The sequence below is a fragment of the Camellia sinensis genome, chromosome 6, assembly GCF_055761805.1.
Source record: "Camellia sinensis isolate YWXY chromosome 6, ASM5576180v1, whole genome shotgun sequence".
NCBI classification, from domain to species: Eukaryota; Viridiplantae; Streptophyta; class Magnoliopsida; order Ericales; family Theaceae; genus Camellia; species Camellia sinensis.
In genome coordinates this window covers 193,987,991-194,006,347 of record NC_138966.1, presented here as the reverse complement: position 1 = coordinate 194,006,347, position 18,357 = coordinate 193,987,991, and the positions used below count along the sequence as shown (strand labels likewise).

At 27.8% G+C, this 18,357-nt stretch overlaps 1 protein-coding gene across 9 annotated transcripts in view; it reads right to left on the bottom strand.

The window, feature by feature from the left end:
* The window catches only part of LOC114291629 (GTP-binding protein OBGC, chloroplastic-like), a 28,062-nt gene extending 11,752 nt beyond the window's left edge, over positions 1-16,310 (bottom strand). For 3 of the 9 annotated variants that reach the window (XR_014333727.1, XR_014333728.1, XR_014333729.1), the window contains exons 1-4: positions 13,147-16,302; positions 12,115-12,388; positions 11,557-11,845; positions 11,054-11,213 (exon numbers count right to left, since the gene is read on the bottom strand). Coding sequence is in view for 2 of the 9 variants with exons in the window: in XM_082875751.1 (XP_082731877.1) it covers positions 6,499-6,736; positions 11,054-11,213; positions 11,557-11,845; positions 12,115-12,388; positions 13,147-14,153 (1,968 nt within the window). In the remaining 7 variants the exon portion in view is untranslated. Of the gene's footprint in view, positions 1-6,426; positions 6,737-9,843; positions 10,403-11,053; positions 11,214-11,556; positions 11,846-12,114; positions 12,389-13,146 lie in introns of those variants that run through there. The other 6 variants (XR_014333731.1, XR_014333732.1, XR_014333733.1 and 3 more) reach the window with 4 other exon arrangements.
* Between the last annotated feature and the right edge of the window lie 2,047 nt (positions 16,311-18,357).

Sequence of the window (18,357 nt, the reverse complement as noted above, 5' to 3'; positions counted from 1 at the left end):
ATGAAATGTAATTTGTAAAATAAATTGAAGATTTTTAATATTTTACCAATATATATTCTTTAAAAAAAGTTTAATATTATTAAAGGAAAACAATTTTATAAGGCAATGAAGATGAATATTATTATTAAACGGAAATAATTTATAAGGAAATGAAGATCAATCAATAAAAGGAGAATATTATTATTAAAAGAAAATTATATTATAAGGAATATTAATATTATTATGTATTTTATTTTTATTTTTTTAAAAAAATGTTTGAATTGGGATCAATCGTGCACACTGGAATACTGAAATGTAATTTGTAAAATAAATTGAAATTTTTTAATATTTTACCAATATATATTCTTTAAACGAAAATAATTTATAAGGCAATGAAGACCGATCAATAAAAGGAAAATATTATTATTAAAAGAAAATTATATTATGAGGAATATTAATATTATTATTGTATATTGTTATAAAGAATGTAGCTTCAATAAAGAAAAATACCATATTAAATATTTAATATTATTAGTATGTATTTTTATTTCGGATCATTTGCATCAAATAAATTCTAAAAAAAAAAAATTAAAAAAACTAATTTAAAACAAAAAAGTTTGAACCGGGATCAATCGTGCATACTGGAATAATGAAATGTAATTTGTAAAATAAATTGAAGATTTTTAATATTTTACCAATATATATTATTTAAAAAAAGTTTAATATTATTAAAGGAAAACAATTTTATAAGGCAATGAAGATGAATATTATTATTAAACGGAAATAATTTATAAGGAAATGAAGATCAATCAATAAAAGGAGAATATTATTATTAAAAGAAAATTATATTATAAGGAATATTAATATTATTATGTATTTTATTTTATTTTTTTTTAAAAAAAAGTTTGAATTGGGATCAATCGTGCACACTGGAATAGTGAAATGTAATTTGTAAAATAAATTGAAATTTTTTAATATTTTACCAATATATATTCTTTAAACGAAAATAATTTATAAGGCAATGAAGGCCGATCAATAAAAGAAAAATATTATTATTAAAAGAAAATTATATTATGAGGAATATTAATATTATTACGTATTTTTATTTTTAAAATATTATTGTATATTATTATAAAGAATGTAGCTTCAATAAAGAAAAATACCATATTAAATATTTAATATTATTAGTATGTATTTTTATTTTGGATCATTTGCATCAAATAAATTCTAAAAAAAAAAATTAAAAAAACTAATTTAAAAAAAAAAAGTTTGAACCGGGATCAATCGTGCATACTGGAATAATGAAATGTAATTTGTAAAATAAATTGAAGATTTTTAATATTTTACCAATATATATTCTTTAAAAAAAGTTTAATATTATTAAAGGAAAACAATTTTATAAGGCAATGAAGATGAATATTATTATTAAACGGAAATAATTTATAAGGAAATGAAGATCAATCAATAAAAGGAGAATATTATTATTAAAAGAAAATTATATTATAAGGAATATTAATATTATTATGTATTTTATTTTATTTTTTTAAAAAAAAGTTTGAATTGGAATCAATCGTGCACACTGGAATAGTGAAATGTAATTTGTAAAATAAATTGAAATTTTTTAATATTTTAGCAATATATATTCTTTAAATGAAAATAATTTATAAGGCAATGAAGACCGATCAATAAAAGGAAAATATTATTATTAAAAGAAAATTATATTATGAGGAATATTAATATTATTATGTATTTTTATTTTTAAAATATTATTGTATATTATTATAAAGAATGTAGCTTCAATAAAGAAAAATACCATATTAAATATTTAATATTATTAGTATGTATTTTTATTTTGGATCATTTGCATCAAATAAATTCTAAAAAAAAAAATTAAAAAAACTAATTTAAAATAAAAAGTTTGAACCGGGATCAATCATGCATACTGGAATAATGAAATGTAATTTGTAAAATAAATTGAAGATTTTTAATATTTTACCAATATATATTCTTTAAAAAAAGTTTAATATTATTAAAGGAAAACAATTTTATAAGGCAATGAAGATGAATATTATTATTAAACGGAAATAATTTATAAGGAAATGAAGATCAATCAATAAAAAGAGAATATTATTATTAAAAGAAAATTATATTATAAGGAATATTAATATTATTATGTATTTTATTTTTTTTATTTTTTTAAAAAAAGTTTGAATTGGGATCAATCGTGCACACTGGAATAGTGAAATGTAATTTGTAAAATAAATTGAAAATTTTTAATATTTTACCAATATATATTCTTTAAACGAAAATAATTTATAAGGCAATGAAGACCGATCAATAAAAGGAAAATATTATTATTAAAAGAAAATTATATTATGAGGAATAGTAATATTATTATGTATTTTTATTTTTAAAATATTATTGTATATTATTATAAAGAATGTAGCTTCAATAAAGAAAAATACCATATTAAATATTTAATATTATTAGTATGTATTTTTATTTTGGATCATTTGCATCAAATAAATTCTAAAAAAAAATTAAAAAAACTAATTTTAAAAAAAAAGTTTGAACCGAGATCAATCGTGCATACTGGAATAATGAAATGTAATTTGTAAAATAAATTGAAGATTTTTAATATTTTACCAATATATATTCTTTAAAAAAAGTTTAATATTATTAAAGGAAAACAATTTTATAAGGCAATGAAGATGAATATTATTATTAAACGGAAATAATTTATAAGGAAATGAAGATCAGTCAATAAAAGGAGAATATTATTATTAAAAGAAAATTGTATTATAAGGAATATTAATATTATTATCTAGTTTATTTTATTTTTTTAAAAAAAAAGTTTGAATTGGGATCAATCGTGCACACTGGAATAGTGAAATGTAATTTGTAAAATAAATTGAAATTTTTTAATATTTTACCAATATATATTCTGTAAACGAAAATAATTTATAAGGCAATGAAGGCCGATCAATAAAAGGAAAATATTATTATTAAAAGAAAATTATATTATGAGGAATATTAATATTATTATGTATTTTTATTTTTAAAATATTATTGTATATTATTATAAAGAATGTAGCTTCAATAAAGAAAAATACCATATTAAATATTTAATATTATTAGTAAGTATTTTTATTTTGGATCATTTGCATCAAATAAATTCTAAAAAAAAAAATTAAAAAAACTAATTTAAAAAAAAAAAGTTTGAACCGGGATCAATCGTGCATACTGGAATAATGAAATGTAATTTGTAAAATAAATTGAATATTTTTAATATTTTACCAATATATATTCTTTAAAAAAAGTTTAATATTATTAAAGGAAAACAATTTGACAAGGCAATGAAGATGAATATTATTATTAAACGGAAATAATTTATAAGGAAATGAAGTTCAATCAATAAAAGGAGAATATTATAATTAAAAGAAAATTATATTATAAGGAACATTAATATTATTATGTATTTTATTTTATTTTTTTTAAAAAAAAGTTTGAATTGGGATCAATCGTGCACACTGGAATAGTGAAATGTAATTTGTAAAATAAATTGAAAATTTTTAATATTTTACCAATATATATTCTTTAAACGAAAATAATTTATAAGGCAATGAAGACCGATCAATAAAAGGAAAATATTATTATTAAAAGAAAATTATATTATGAGGAATATTAATATTATTATGTATTTTTATTTTTAAAATATTATTGTATATTAATATAAAGAATGTAGCTTCAATAAAGAAAAATACCATATTAAATATTTAATATTATTAGTATGTATTTTTATTTTGGATCATTTGCATCAAACAAATTCTAAAAAAAAAAAATTAAAAAAACTAATTTAAAAAAAAAAAAGTTTTAACCGGGATCAATCGTGCATACTGGAATAATGAAATGTAATTTGTAAAATAAATTGAAGATTTTTAATATTTTACCAATATATATTCTTTAAAAAAAGTTTAATATTATTAAAGGAAAACAATTTTATAAGGCAATGAAGATGAATATTATTATTAAACGGAAATAATTTATAAGGAAATGAAGATCAATCAATAAAAGGAGAATATTATTATTAAAAGAAAATTATATTATAAGGAATATTAATATTATTATGTATTTTATTTTATTTTTTTTTAAAAAAAGTTTGAATTGGGATCAATCGTGCACACTGGAATAGTGAAATGTAATTTGTAAAATAAATTGAAATTTTTTAATATTTTACCAATATATATTCTTTAAACGAAAATAATTTATAAGGCAATGAAGACCGATCAATAAAAGGAAAATATTATTATTAAAAGAAAATTATATTATGAGGAATATTAATATTATTATGTATTTTTATTTTTAAAATATTATTGTATATTATTATAAATAATGTAGCTTCAATAAAGAAAAATGCCATATTAAATATTTAATATTATTAGTATGTATTTTTATTTTGGATCATTTGCATCAAATAAATTCTAAAAAAAAAAATTAAAAAAACTAATTTAAAAAAAAAAAGTTTGAACCGGGATCAATCGTGCATACTGGAATAATGAAATGTAATTTATAAAATAAATTGAAGATTTTTAATATTTTACCAATATATATTCTTTAAAAAAAGTTTAAAAGTTGAGCCCCATTTCTGAGTTTGCTTTGGGCCTAAAAAAATTAAGGCTGACCCTATCATGTAGGCCTAGATCATTCTGGTCCATGAGACTGTGAGTATAAACACAAGAAGTAAAACTACATTTGGTTGTTTAGTAGAGAGCGTGAGGACCTAAACAAGACAACTAACGGATGTTTGAAATATTAATCGACAATTAAATATCCTATTGAGACACATTTAAGAGAATGTTATGAAATTCCTTAGAAAATTGACACAACACAACAATCATTCAGTGCAAATGAGGTAAGGGACTCAACCAAAACACCATATGGAAAAGATTGCAAGAAGTTTCTAGATACAAATCCACTTTAACAAAGAACCAGAAGAATAGATTGAATTGCACAACTCAAGAATTTAATCATTATGGTTTTGAATCATTTGCATCAAATAAATTCTAAAAAAAACTAATTGAAAAAACTAATTAAAAAAAAAAAACTCCTTGAAAATTCATTGGAATAGTGTCTGTTCTAATCAAAAGCGAAAGCAGATGCTCTGATAAACCTAGTTTGTAAATCCTTCAATATGTCTGCAGACAAACAGTTGGAATCAAATTCTGTTTGAATCACAATTTCAGCTTCTTTTTAGGCCGTTTCACTACAGCATCTGCAATGTCCTTTGATGACTGCAACAGAAAAACATTAAAGACTAAGCAAATGTTACAATTTTGATTTGACTAGCATGAAATGGTCAATGGCAACAAACCTTTTTTTTTTTTTTTCCCTTATCTTTCTTTTTCTTCTTCTTCTTCTTCTTCTTCTTCTTCTTGTGTTTCTTTGACTCAATTTTTTCATCTCCATCTTCCAAAGTATTCTATCATATTTTCAACCAATTAGGAAGAAAAATAGGTCATAGAAACACACCGGTTTATTGAAGCTTTTCCAAAAATGATTACAGGAACACAAAAATAAACCACCTCATAGTCGCCAAAAGAGTCTACATGTCGAACTATTCTTCCTGAATGTGAAGCCCCACATGTTATAGAAAGAACATTAGATTTTATTGCTTATTGCAATATGAGAAATACTATAGGGATATATGTAACATCCCAGATATCATTAATGCGAGTAGATCAATCACATACGTGCAGGAAAGGCAACCATCATCATAACGTAATAGATGAAGTATAAAACAAGTGAAATTATGAGAATACATTCAAGTAAATATATACTGTATCAAGGATTTTGTCCAGAATTGATCAAATTGAATACTCATTATTTCCACACACAATGTACAGAGAGAACCAGTTGTCGCACTGCCAAACCTCCATACAAACACCAAATGATAAGAAGGGAAGAGATCAAGCACCCACCAACAAATACAACCACATCCCAGTAGATTGATAGTCTAGGAGTGAACACTGGCCGGTAAGCCCACCTAGAACCAATTAGGTATAGTACCAATTGTAAATACAAATGAATGCGAGTACAATACTACTTTGTCAAATAGGGATAAAAACACTAAACTTTTGTAAGTCATTATCAGGATAAGACAAACCAAAATTTGGAGAAAAAATCCGTTAATGCTTACTATAGTTAGCTGTTAGAATTCCAACTCTAACAAGAAATTAGATTACAGATATCTTCTTTTAACTATTCTGCATATATTCATCTGAATTATGAAAATACCAGCTACTTGAATATGGACAAGAATAAAAAAGAAACAAAAGTCAAAATCAATGAGATTTAGTAAATCACTATTATACCAAGTCTAAACCATATAATCCAACAGGAAAGACTCTTCGAAGAAAAATTAGGTCATGAGTTGGGTCATGTATATAAGGCTTATAAGTCATGAATTTGATCTGCATTGCACATAAGGAAAAAAAGGGGTGTCCACAAACTTGACTAGGTTTAACCAGGTCCATAGCCTAGTTCGAGAATAAAGGAATTTAACACCATTGGGAAAAAAACTACAAGATATAACTGGTAAGTACTTGCATTTACAATATCCTTTGCATTTTTGACAGCCCGTTCAACAAGTTTGGGCTTTATAGAAGCCAATCCATTAGGCTCTTGAAGTTTTCTTTCGAGGAACTTCACCAAAGCCGCAGCCTTGTTTGTTGTCAATGGCCCATCGGGGTGAGGTAACCTACAGAAAAAGCATCATATTGTGAACAAAAGGCTTAAATTTCAAGTGATTTTTTTTATATAAAATTATACAAGTTATAGATTAATGGAGAATTCAGTAGGGAATTTCTTCTTATTTAGGTTATTGAGTTGGGTACTTGGAAATTTGAGGAGGGGATGAAAAAATAAGAATTGGGTTGTGCCATATTAATCAAATAAATATTATGCGAAAACATACAATAACCGACATGATACTCGAACAATATGCTTGATCTATTCCATCTAATTGGGGGCAAAGTCTGAATTTTCAATTCAACACTCTTTCTCGTGAAATTCACCTAAGATACAATAATAGTCTCATAATTCAAGGTAGAGAGTTCTAAGTTTTGGTATGAATTAGTGAAAGGGATCAAAGAATGAATTCAGATTAGTCTGAGAGGTTGCAATGAGAGAGTAGTTGAGTAGGGTACTTGGAAATTTGAGGAGGAGGGTACTTGGAAATTTGAGGAGGGGATGAAAAAAATAAAAATTGGGTTGTACCATATTAATGAAACTCAATGCGAAAACATCCAATAACTCACATGATATTTTTGAGAGGGAGTTTTTTTAGTATGTCTGCATGTTCTTTAAATTTTCATCTATTTATGCTGCAAGATAATCTTGTCATATGTCTATTACTTTCATATACCCTTGTGGCAATATTAGTTGTTTTGCAGACTGTGGCACTAATAACTATTTTTTAGATGATAGCACTAATAGCATCTTGATTGGTTGTTATGGGTTGGGGTGATTAGGATTTTATTTGTTAGGTGTGTTCTGTCACGGAATTGTCAAAGGGGGAGATTGTTAGATTTTTGTAACTGGCAATTCCGTTTGACAAAACTTTTTTTCAATTATAATTTTATTCGCTCTTATATTTCAATGAGGATGTGAGTATTTAGTTGTGAATCCAATCTGAGTTGTGCCTATGCAGAGTAGCTTGTGATCTTCATCCTTTCATTTTTGCCACTTCGCTGAAGCAAAAAGCAAAAATACTGTCGAAGTTGTTTGACCGCTTGAGCAGTCATTTGTGCGTTCCAGCAAAGAAAAGAATCCCTTAGTACTTTTACAAAGCACCTAAATTTCTAGGAAGAAAGTTTTACTGCTCGAGTGGTGAATGTTGCGCTCGAACGGTCAGCCTATATGTTTTGCACCACCTTTACTCACACCGCTTGAGTGGTAAAGTGTGCTCTCGAGCGATCTTCGTGATCTAATTTTCTATAAAGTGAGCTATTTGTTATTTTTAGGGTTTGAGCCGTCCAGATTTTCAAAGAGGAAGAAAAAACAAAGTATTTTATATTGGATGGTGCTTTAAGAGTGCTTTCTTGATGATTTAAGACTAATCAATGGATCTGTAGGTTTTGTGTGTTTTCTTTAATTCACAAATGAGAGAGTTGTTCTTCGATGAATTTCAGAGAATTTGGGCCTAAAATTTTGGTAGATTCCGGAGTGGCTCGCCGTCGTGAATTCGATATCCGCGTTGTAGATTCAACGTTGGGCAAGCCAATTCTGAGGTGAAGACGGTAGTGGAAGAGGCATATTGGAGTTGGTTAAATTCGGGTGTGGATTCGCTAGATAATTGAGGATCCACATATGTAGTTCCTTTTTATTTTCTTAGTGGATTGTTTTGTGACTTTGGCCCGTAATTTTTTTTATCACAATTGGAGGCGCTCCAATTGTGATTTTTCCACGTTAAATCGGTGTGTTGATTTGTTTTTGATTATTTAATTGGGATTGTTCTTCGTTATTTAAAAGTGAAACGTAATCACAAATCAATATCTAAGGGATTTTAATTTTTTCAATATTCAAACAATATGCTTTATCTATTCCATCTAATTAGGGTAAAGTCAGAATTTGCAGTTCAAGACTCAGTAAAATTCTCATGAAAGTCATCGAAGATACAATAATAGTCTCATAATTCCATGAATAGGGAGTGAAAGAGATTGCAAAATGAATTCAGATTAGTCTGAGAGGTTGTAATGATGATTAATAAACTAAATTGATTTTTTTTTTTGTTTTTTAACTAAAGATTTATAAGAAAGTAGTTGAGTTGGGTACTTGGAAATTTGAGGAGGGGATGAAAAAAAAAAAGAATTGGGTTGTGCCATATTAATCAAATACAAAGCAAAAACATACAGTAACCCACAAGATATTTAAGCAATATGCTTAATCTATTCCATGTGATTGGGGGTAAAGTCTAAATTTTCAGTTCAATCAAGACCCAGTAAAATTCTCATGAAATTCATCAAAAATACAACTATAGTCTCATAATTCCATGAGTAGAGAGTGAAACAGATTGTTGAATGAATTCAGATTAGTCTTATAAGTTGCAATAACAATTAATTAATAAACTAAATAGATTTTTTGAAAAAAAAAAAAAAACTAAAGATATAAGAGAGAGAGAGAGAGAGAGAGAGAGAGAGAGAGACCTGGGTTGTTAAAATCGCGGTTCAATATTTTTTTTTATATAAAATCTATACACTTTTTCAATACTTCTTCCGTCTCAAAATATTAGTCCCTTATTTTATTTTTTATTGTTCTAAAATATTATTCACTTTTTAAAAATCAAAGACTAAAATAATATTTATTTTTTATTTTTCCCTTCTTTTAAATTAAGGGTAAATTACAAACACTTCTTTAGGTTTGATTAAAATACAAATCGCCTCTCTGTGGTTCTGAAAATTACATCCCACCCTCCGAGGTTTCTAATTTCATAGCAAATCGCCAATTTTATTAATAAATTATTTAGTCAATTAACGATTTTTAATGATATTAGAAATATGTTTTAATTAATAATTTAGGTAATTTTATTCATGTATAGGAGATCAATTATGAATTTTATTTTTTTAATTAATTCTGTTAAATAAAAAATTCTAATAAGGAAGTATTTATAATTTTTTAAATCACAGGGAACAATCTGTATTTTAAACAAATCTCGAAAGATGTATTTATAATTTATCCTTAAATTAATTAATACCACAAAAAATATAATTATGACAATTAATATTCTCTAAAAAAATATACTCTCAAAAAACAATTTTCAAAAATTAATTTTTTAAGGTAAGATAATTATACTATAAAAAAATTAAATTTCCCAAAACAAAACTATATTATTTTTAAACGAAGTGAGTATATTTTTTCTAACATTTCAATTTTAACAAGTGATGTTCCTTATCATATTTATTGATCTACAACACTGTTTATTGTATTATTTCAAAGAAAATAATTAAAGCCTACACCTATAGCCTACACCTATTTGTAGAGGGCATTGGAGATCTAAAAGGTGAGATTGAAACACGGTTTACTCTCTCAACCAAACTCGGTATATACACCCATTTAAAAAAAAACTCTGCATATACCTCTCTCTCTCTCCCCCTCTCTCCCTCCTTTATACCTTCGATGACCAACGTTCCAGCTGCTTCTTGCCGACCGACTCCACTGCAGTTCTTCTTCCTCCATTATTTGACAAGTGCTAGGTCTTCTCAACTCCACCACATAGTTCCCTTTCATCCAAACAGCCCAGTATCTATCTCCTCTCTCCACACCAAATATTTTCCAACCTCAAGCCCAACAATTGCATTACCGACGGCAGACCCAGAGCCATCCTCTCACTGATTACGGAGTAATGGATGTATGAATAGATGTGAACCTGTTCATGAAATTGCCAATCAGATTTAGATATACCCAAATTCTGTAAGTAATATTTGAATTTAATGGATATCTCGTATGTGCTATTATTATTTTTTTTTTTTTGTATATATGCTTCATATTTTTACCCAAAATCTTGATCGAATTTATTTTGCATCTGGAGTTGTTTGATTTTGATAGACGGTTTCATCTCACACCGAAACGCGATTTTCTCTCTTAAGAATTGCGTTTCTCCCACAAAATCGTCACCTACTGTAACGATTCCTGCTACTAAGGGTAATATCAAAACCAGGAATGTTCACAAAATTAATGTTTTGTGTAGATCACACCAAATATTATTAGTGAATTTTTACTCAATCAAAATGAATAATCCAACATGATCCAAAGACCCAGTTTCAGGCAAAATATTTTTGTTCAAAGCTGGGTTGTGCATGCCTAAATCTGATAGAACATGAGCTATGAAACTCAGTATGAGGAATACGAAAAATGCATTCAGTATCATGAGCTATGCACTGATAATTTGCAATTTGCAAGTATAAATCTGATAGAACAAGACAGGAAGAATCACCACAAGACAATGACAGCAAGAAAAGAGGAGGAAGGGTATAAAGGCAATAGCTATAGATGCAGGTAATGTGCAATGTACACACACCGCCAGTTTGTCATTTGAACAAAACGTTGTAACCCAGATCCAACTACATGCCACGTATTAGTACTGCTTTCATGAGAGATCTCAAACTCATTAATAGGGGCAGTTCGCTGCTTCTGCACCATATCAGCCACATGGTTCAAGTTTACTGGATTATTCCAACCTGTCAGACACCCAAAGGCAACACAAAAGAAGTAGAAGATTGTAAATGTATATAAACAAATATATACATATATACCCCTATATGTAATGTTTTGATTGTCTCATCTGTTCTCTCTCTCTCTCTCTCTCTCACACACACACACACACACACTCACACACTCACACACACACATAATAAAATCATAAATAAATCCCACAATCACAGCAAAGGACAACCCCAATGCATATTGATACTCTTTATTGGTATCGTTAGAAATGTGCACATAAGCACATGCACATTAGATGCACATATAAATAGATATACACAATGCATTCTAATGAAGAAAATAAGATAAATTTCCAACCTTCTTCCTTATTGTCTTCCATTCTTTTTCGTACAAGCTCATAGGCAGCACAGGTCACTTCATGAGTAGCCTCTCTCATAACAGCACTCATGCAAAAAGGTTCAATGCCACGAGCTTGCAAGTTTTCCTTGAATGATACCCACCTTTCAGATGCCTCCAGAAGATCCATTTTGTTGTAGGCAACTAAATACGGCTTTTCAGCAAGTTCAGGATTGAACAGTTCTAGCTCAAGACTAACTGCATCAAATTCATATTCAGGTTGCTGTGATGAACCATCAACAACATGTACCTAAGGTTCCATATTGATAATAGTTCTATTAGTCCGAAAAAGAATTGGCCCAAGCAAATCCACAAATAAAATAGAAGTAGAATAACTCTACATCTGAAGTAAGAATAAAAGCTCTAGTTTCACAATCTCACAAAATAACATTGTGTGGCGAATTTCAAAAGCAAGAAACAAAATGTACAGCTATGACATCTTTCTTCAGTAATTACTCTATAAAGCAATGCTATTTCAAAATCTTAGTGAGCAAGCACAATTTATGAGAGGGTTTATACCAAAGCAGAACATCTTTCTGTGTGCCGGAGAAACTCATGGCCTAAACCAAAACCTCGGTGTGCTCCTTCAAGTAAACCTGGGAGATCAGCTACGACCATTGTAGAATCATAGTCAAATGAAACAACACCGAGATTTGGAAGTAAAGTTGTAAAGGGATAGTTTGCAATAGCTGGCTGAGCAGAACTAATAACACTAAGAAGTGTGCTTTTCCCTGCATTTGGAGCACCTATTATTCCAACATCAGCTACCAACTTTAGGTCTAACTCCAACCACCTGGTCAAAATGCTCACAAAATAATTAATAACAAAATTGAAAGACTTCCACTAACCATGGAAATTAGCTCTGAATAACCTTAAAAAGAAAAAAAAAGCTCATGCCCAATGCACAAAGCTCCAGCTTATAACAAAGTCCAAGACTGAGAGAGGTAGCTAGACAACCTTCCCCCCATTTCTTATGAAGAGACTATTCTTGAGGCCCCTTATTCATAAATACACCAACCATGAATGTTACCGCTAAAACTTGGATGAATTGGTATCCCGGGCATGTATTAACAACTTATTAATTCCACAAGTGAGTCTCACTATCAAAATCTTGGTGATCTAAAACTTTGTATCTCCAAATGCAGTGCCACTTGGAATAGGAGATATTGCAATTGTGACCCATCTGACCCCCTAAAATGGTCAGACTCATGTATACTTAATTGTAAAAATATAAATTAGTGAACTCAAAGAATATGAGCTATAATAATAGACTTTGCTGCACTTTGTACAACAGTTATTTATTTATTTATTGACAAGCAAAATAGTAACTATTTTAATGCACAGCGAAGGCATCAACCATCTACACACGCATGTACCAGCAAAAGAAACAACCGAACTAAACAGAACAAAACCCTATACTCTCAACAAGGATGTACAAATCAAATAAAAAATCCACGAAACCATTTCCGAGTGTTAAAATCAATATATGCAATTACCTATTTCAAATTTTTAAAAATCTGAACAAACAATTTAAGAACTTGAAAGACTCACAATTCTGGGCCCTCCTCTCCAATCTCTGCAATCTTTGGCACCTTGTTCGTCCCCGACTTAAAAGAAGCATTGCCTCTCCCTCCTCTTCCACCTGGCAACAACAATGCCCTCTGCCCCGGATACAACAACTCCAAAAGCACCTCCCCTTGCTCTCCATCCATGGCAGCCTCCCTAATAACCGTCCCCGGTGCCACCTTCACCACAACATCCTCTCCCTTCGCCCCATTCTGCTTCTTCCCCTGCCCATGGCTACCCCTCCCTGCCCTGAAATGAATGTTCTGTCGAAACGGCAATAACGAATTCATCGACCCATCAACTTCCACATACACATTCCCACCCCTCCCTCCGTCGCCACCGGATGGTCCCCCAAACGGCACGTACTTTTCTCGCCGGAACGCCACCACCCCATTCCCGCCATCACCGGCCTTAACAAAAATCTTCGCTCTGTCAAAGCATCTCATCACCGCCGGCACTCCTTTCTCCTTCTCCTTCACTTCCTCTCCTTCAATTCCATCCCCACCAACCACATCCCCAGCTTCTCCACCCTCAAATCCTAACATTTCACCACCATAGTCCTCCTCCTCCTCCTCCTCATTATCATCGTCTTCGAATTCAGAATCAGAATTCACCTCGAACAATTCGAACTTTCCGTAAGAAAGCCCTAGATTTTCATCAAACAACTCTTCTTGACTCGATTCGTCGTTTTCAATCTTTCGAGTTGAAATATTCAATTCGGATAGCTTGACCTCGGTTGAGGAGTGGAGAGAGGAGAGAAAGAAGTCGTCTTTGGGAGGGAGGCGGGTGTAGGTGGTGGCGGCATCGCCGCCAAAGACGGAGGAGAGAGGCGGCGGCGGCGGAGGGTGGAAGTCACGGGAGGTGGTGCGAGTAATGCGATGGTGGTGGTTAGGGTTTGATTTGCAGAGGTTTCTGGGGAGGGGGTTGCGAGGGTTTGGAGTATTGCGAGCTAGGGCTTGTGGAGATATGTATATAGATAGAGATGAAGCCATTGTTGAATTCTCTCTACTGTTTTGTGATTCTCAAAGTCCCCAGTTTTTTTGCAGAGCCAGCATGGAGAGGAATTAGTGGATATAGGGGTTACGTGTCTTTGGCCACGTGTCGGGATTTATTTTCCATCAATTACACAAATAGTCCTTAAAAAATACTTCGGTGACCTTTGACAAAATTTTTATAAATTAGTTTTTGTTTATTTTAAAAAAAATATAAATTACAAATGTATTTGATTTAAATAGAATATTTTAAAAATATAAATTAAAAAATTTATTTATTCATACCTAAAATATTTATATTTATTTTTTATTATTTATGATAATAGGATTATACACATTATAATTAAAAAAAAATTAATTAAAAAATTTATTTGAAAAAAAAAATTTAGTCAAATTTTGAAATTTCTATTTAAAAACTAACGTAAATTCATTTTTTGAGTTTACGTTTTTTTCTCAAATTTATAAATTGAGACAACCATTTATAAACCAAAAAAATTATCTAACAAGTTTTTATGATAGTTGTTAAAATTTTTGTAAATATAAACTGAAAACTGAAAATGAAATAATTACCAAACATGCCTATTTCGTTTTGATCTTAATTTTTCATTTATAATAAGGGAAGGGTTTAGGGTGTTTGGATATGTAAGGTACATATTATATGCATTTGTGTAAAGTTTTATAAATATACATAAGTTGTTTCATAAAATCACACAAATTTTTACAAATATACATAAGTTATAATTTCTTAAATTTTTGTAAGTTAAATATTTATAAAAATTTACACAATTTTATAAGATAATTTACGTATATTTATAAGAATTTACGTAAATATATATGATATATATTTACATACATAAGAATTGTCCTTATAAAAAATACAATCATATTCTTTAATGTCTAAAATATAGTTGATGTAAATATTCATAGTCTAACAATAATTTAAGAAAATATTACATTTGATTAATATGTGATTTTTAAGAAATTGATATGAAATTAAATAGTTCAAAATAAAATAAGTTATATATTTTATGCATTATTTGGGTAATTTATCTTTCATTTTAACAAACGAATGATTTGAGAATTGTTTTTTTAGAATTTTTTTTTATTTTTTAAGCAAAACAAGTTAATATGTAATGGTAATAGTTTATTTAACTATATAAAAATAAAACAATAATTAGGGTATATAATTTGTTTTTCTTAATAACTTTTTATTTTTGTATTACATACAGTATTGCACCATTGAGATTTTCGTAAAATACAGATTGTCCCTTATGACTTTTTATTAATAAATTATTAAATCAATTAATAATTTTTAATAATGTGAAAAAATATATTTTAATTAACAATCCTAGCAATTTTATTACTGTATAGCAGAGAAAGTAAAAATTTTATTTTTTTCATAAATTCTACTAAATAAAAAATTTATTATTTCCAAAATTACAAGAGAGAATCCGTATTATTTTAATCAGGATTTATTTGTAATTTATCTTAAGGCTGCCAAACCGCTTCAAAATATTTTTATAAAATACATATACATATCTATATATATAAAGAATCACTTAACTGATTGGGATTTGTATTTTTTTTTCAATTTTGCCAATTTATTTTGAATAATTTACTAATAGTGGCCTATATATTGAGTGAAGTTTTTTTTCGTAATTATGCAAATATTCTTGGTCAATTATGTAACAATTTTTTAGTAATTACGTAAACATTCTTGGTCAATTATGAAATATAAATATTTTATTTTTTTAACAAATTACAAATACACCCATAAGGTTTATTTAAAATATAAATCGGTCTTAAAATACTATAAATTACAACTACATTTATTATAAATTTTAATTGGGTAAATTACATTGACACCCCCTGCGGTTTATGTTTATTACAGTTTCTCCCATCACCTTTAGAAAATCACATTTCCCTCCCTGATGTTTAAAGTTTTATTACAGATTACCCCTTGAAGTTTAAAATTTCATAACAGTTCCCCCCTCATCGTAATGATCATCATACATAAAATTAAATTCACAGAGGGTCAGTGTAATTTTCCAAATGTAAAGGGATAAACTGTAATAAACATAAACCTCAGGGGGTGTCAATGTAATTGACCCATTTTAATTTAACACAATAATCAAGAAGAAAAAAAAAACTATTTTCCTATATAATAATAAATTATCAAAATTTTTTATTGAAAAGTATTTCTTATATTATTAAAAATCGTTAATTGACTTAATAATTTACTTATTAACAAAATAGTTAACCGAAAAATACTTTTCATATCATTAAAAATTGTTAATTTACTTAATGATTTACTTATTAATAAAATTGGTCATTTGTTATGTTAGTATGATTTATGTATTAATAAAATTAGTTATGTGTATATATATGTGTGTGTATGTATTTTCTTCTACTTCTTTATTAGTTTAGTGAATTATCTTAGTAGTTTTTTTTTTTTTTTTAAATGAGACAATTATCTTAGTATTTGTTTAAGATTTATCTATTGAGAGAAGCTTACCCATTATAATTTTTTTTTTTTTATAATAAATTTGGAAGGAATACATCATTAGGTGTATAATAAATCAAAAAATAATACATATCATACTACATAATTCTATCATATATCTAATGATTTATTCTATTTAATCTCATATAATAATATTTCAATTTTAAAAAAATTATCAAAATATAAAACTTAAACGTACTATAATAATAACCCGTTTCAAATTCGGATATTTGATTGAAAGGTACAGTTAAGATTTATTATGATTTCTATTTTAATAATTTAAATAGTTTATTTTTGTAAAGTCTTTCACATGTATAATTCATACCAAAAAAAAATAATAATTTAATATGATAATTGTAATTTGTCTAATTTATTCAATTTGTCATTAAATTTTTTTTTTTAAAAAGAGAGGCAATTCATCAATTTTTGTTTACCACAAATGCGGTAAATTGAACCAACCATGAGTATCAAATCAGTTTAATTTTTATATGAATGATATATACCAAAAAAAAAAAAAATTATTCTAATTATCAAAATTAAATATTTAATGGGCCCTACCGACTTGAACTGCACCTTTCAATTCAATCTAGTATATATATATCTATCTATATTATTATATATGTGAGAATATGACTTGGTATCTAATAGTGTAGTGGTTTCTTCTTCCGTTAAGTGGCAAACTTTTTTATCCTAAAATAAAAAAATATTATTTAAAGGCGTGAGCAAGATTTGAACCCAAGATTTTAAGTTTTATTAGGTTTCGTTTGGAAAGTGAGTTAGCATTTTGGCTTTGTTAGCTATTTTAGCTTTGGGCTAAAAAGTCTCGTTTGGGAAGAGCTTTTGATTTTTTTGGCTTTTTTGATTTTTTTGAGAGAGAAAGAATGTAATAATTATAGATTGAATGTAATATTTTGTCTTATTAGACTTAAAGGCCTATTTTGTTTTTTGTAGTTAAAATAGCCAAAAAAGCCCCAAACTTAGCTTCCCAAACGAAACCTAAGAACACAATTACCATTTAGACAACATACATTTTATAATATTAATTTCTTTATTATTTATTTGAGTAAATTATAAATACACCCCCTGAGGTTTGCTATATGGCCTTCGGGTTTGTATCTAAAATAATTTGGGCCGACATAATTTCTAGAGCCTCAGCTCAAAAAGAAACCTAACTACTGAATGAACTTAGAACCTACTAAATAAATTAAACAACAATTTAGGCCAAGAAAATTTCTAGGGCCCCAGAACAAAATAGTTGACTAAATACAAATAATGAACCTGCCACTTATTTGGTTTTGATCTGAAAATTTATTTTCAGAATTTTTTTATTTTAAAATTTGAAAGTTAATTTGGTTATAAAAAAAAAAAAAAAAAAAAAACTAAAAAAAATGATATTTAAGAATTTATTTTTGTCAAACCATTTTTTTTTTAATGTCAAAAAAATTGTTTGAAAGTTTATTTTTGGTCTTACCGCTACTAGTGTCATCTTTATGTCCAAATGATGACATCACTTATAAATCAGTTTGACACATTTATGACTCTAGCACGTATCAGTATTAGCCCTTGCCTATTATCTCATAGACGGTCACTACCTTTTTACCATCACTCCTTTTTAAAAATAATAAATTGTATTTTCATTCGTAGATATATATTGTTTTTCACTGTACCTACCCTAATCACTACATTATTTGTCTTTTCTTA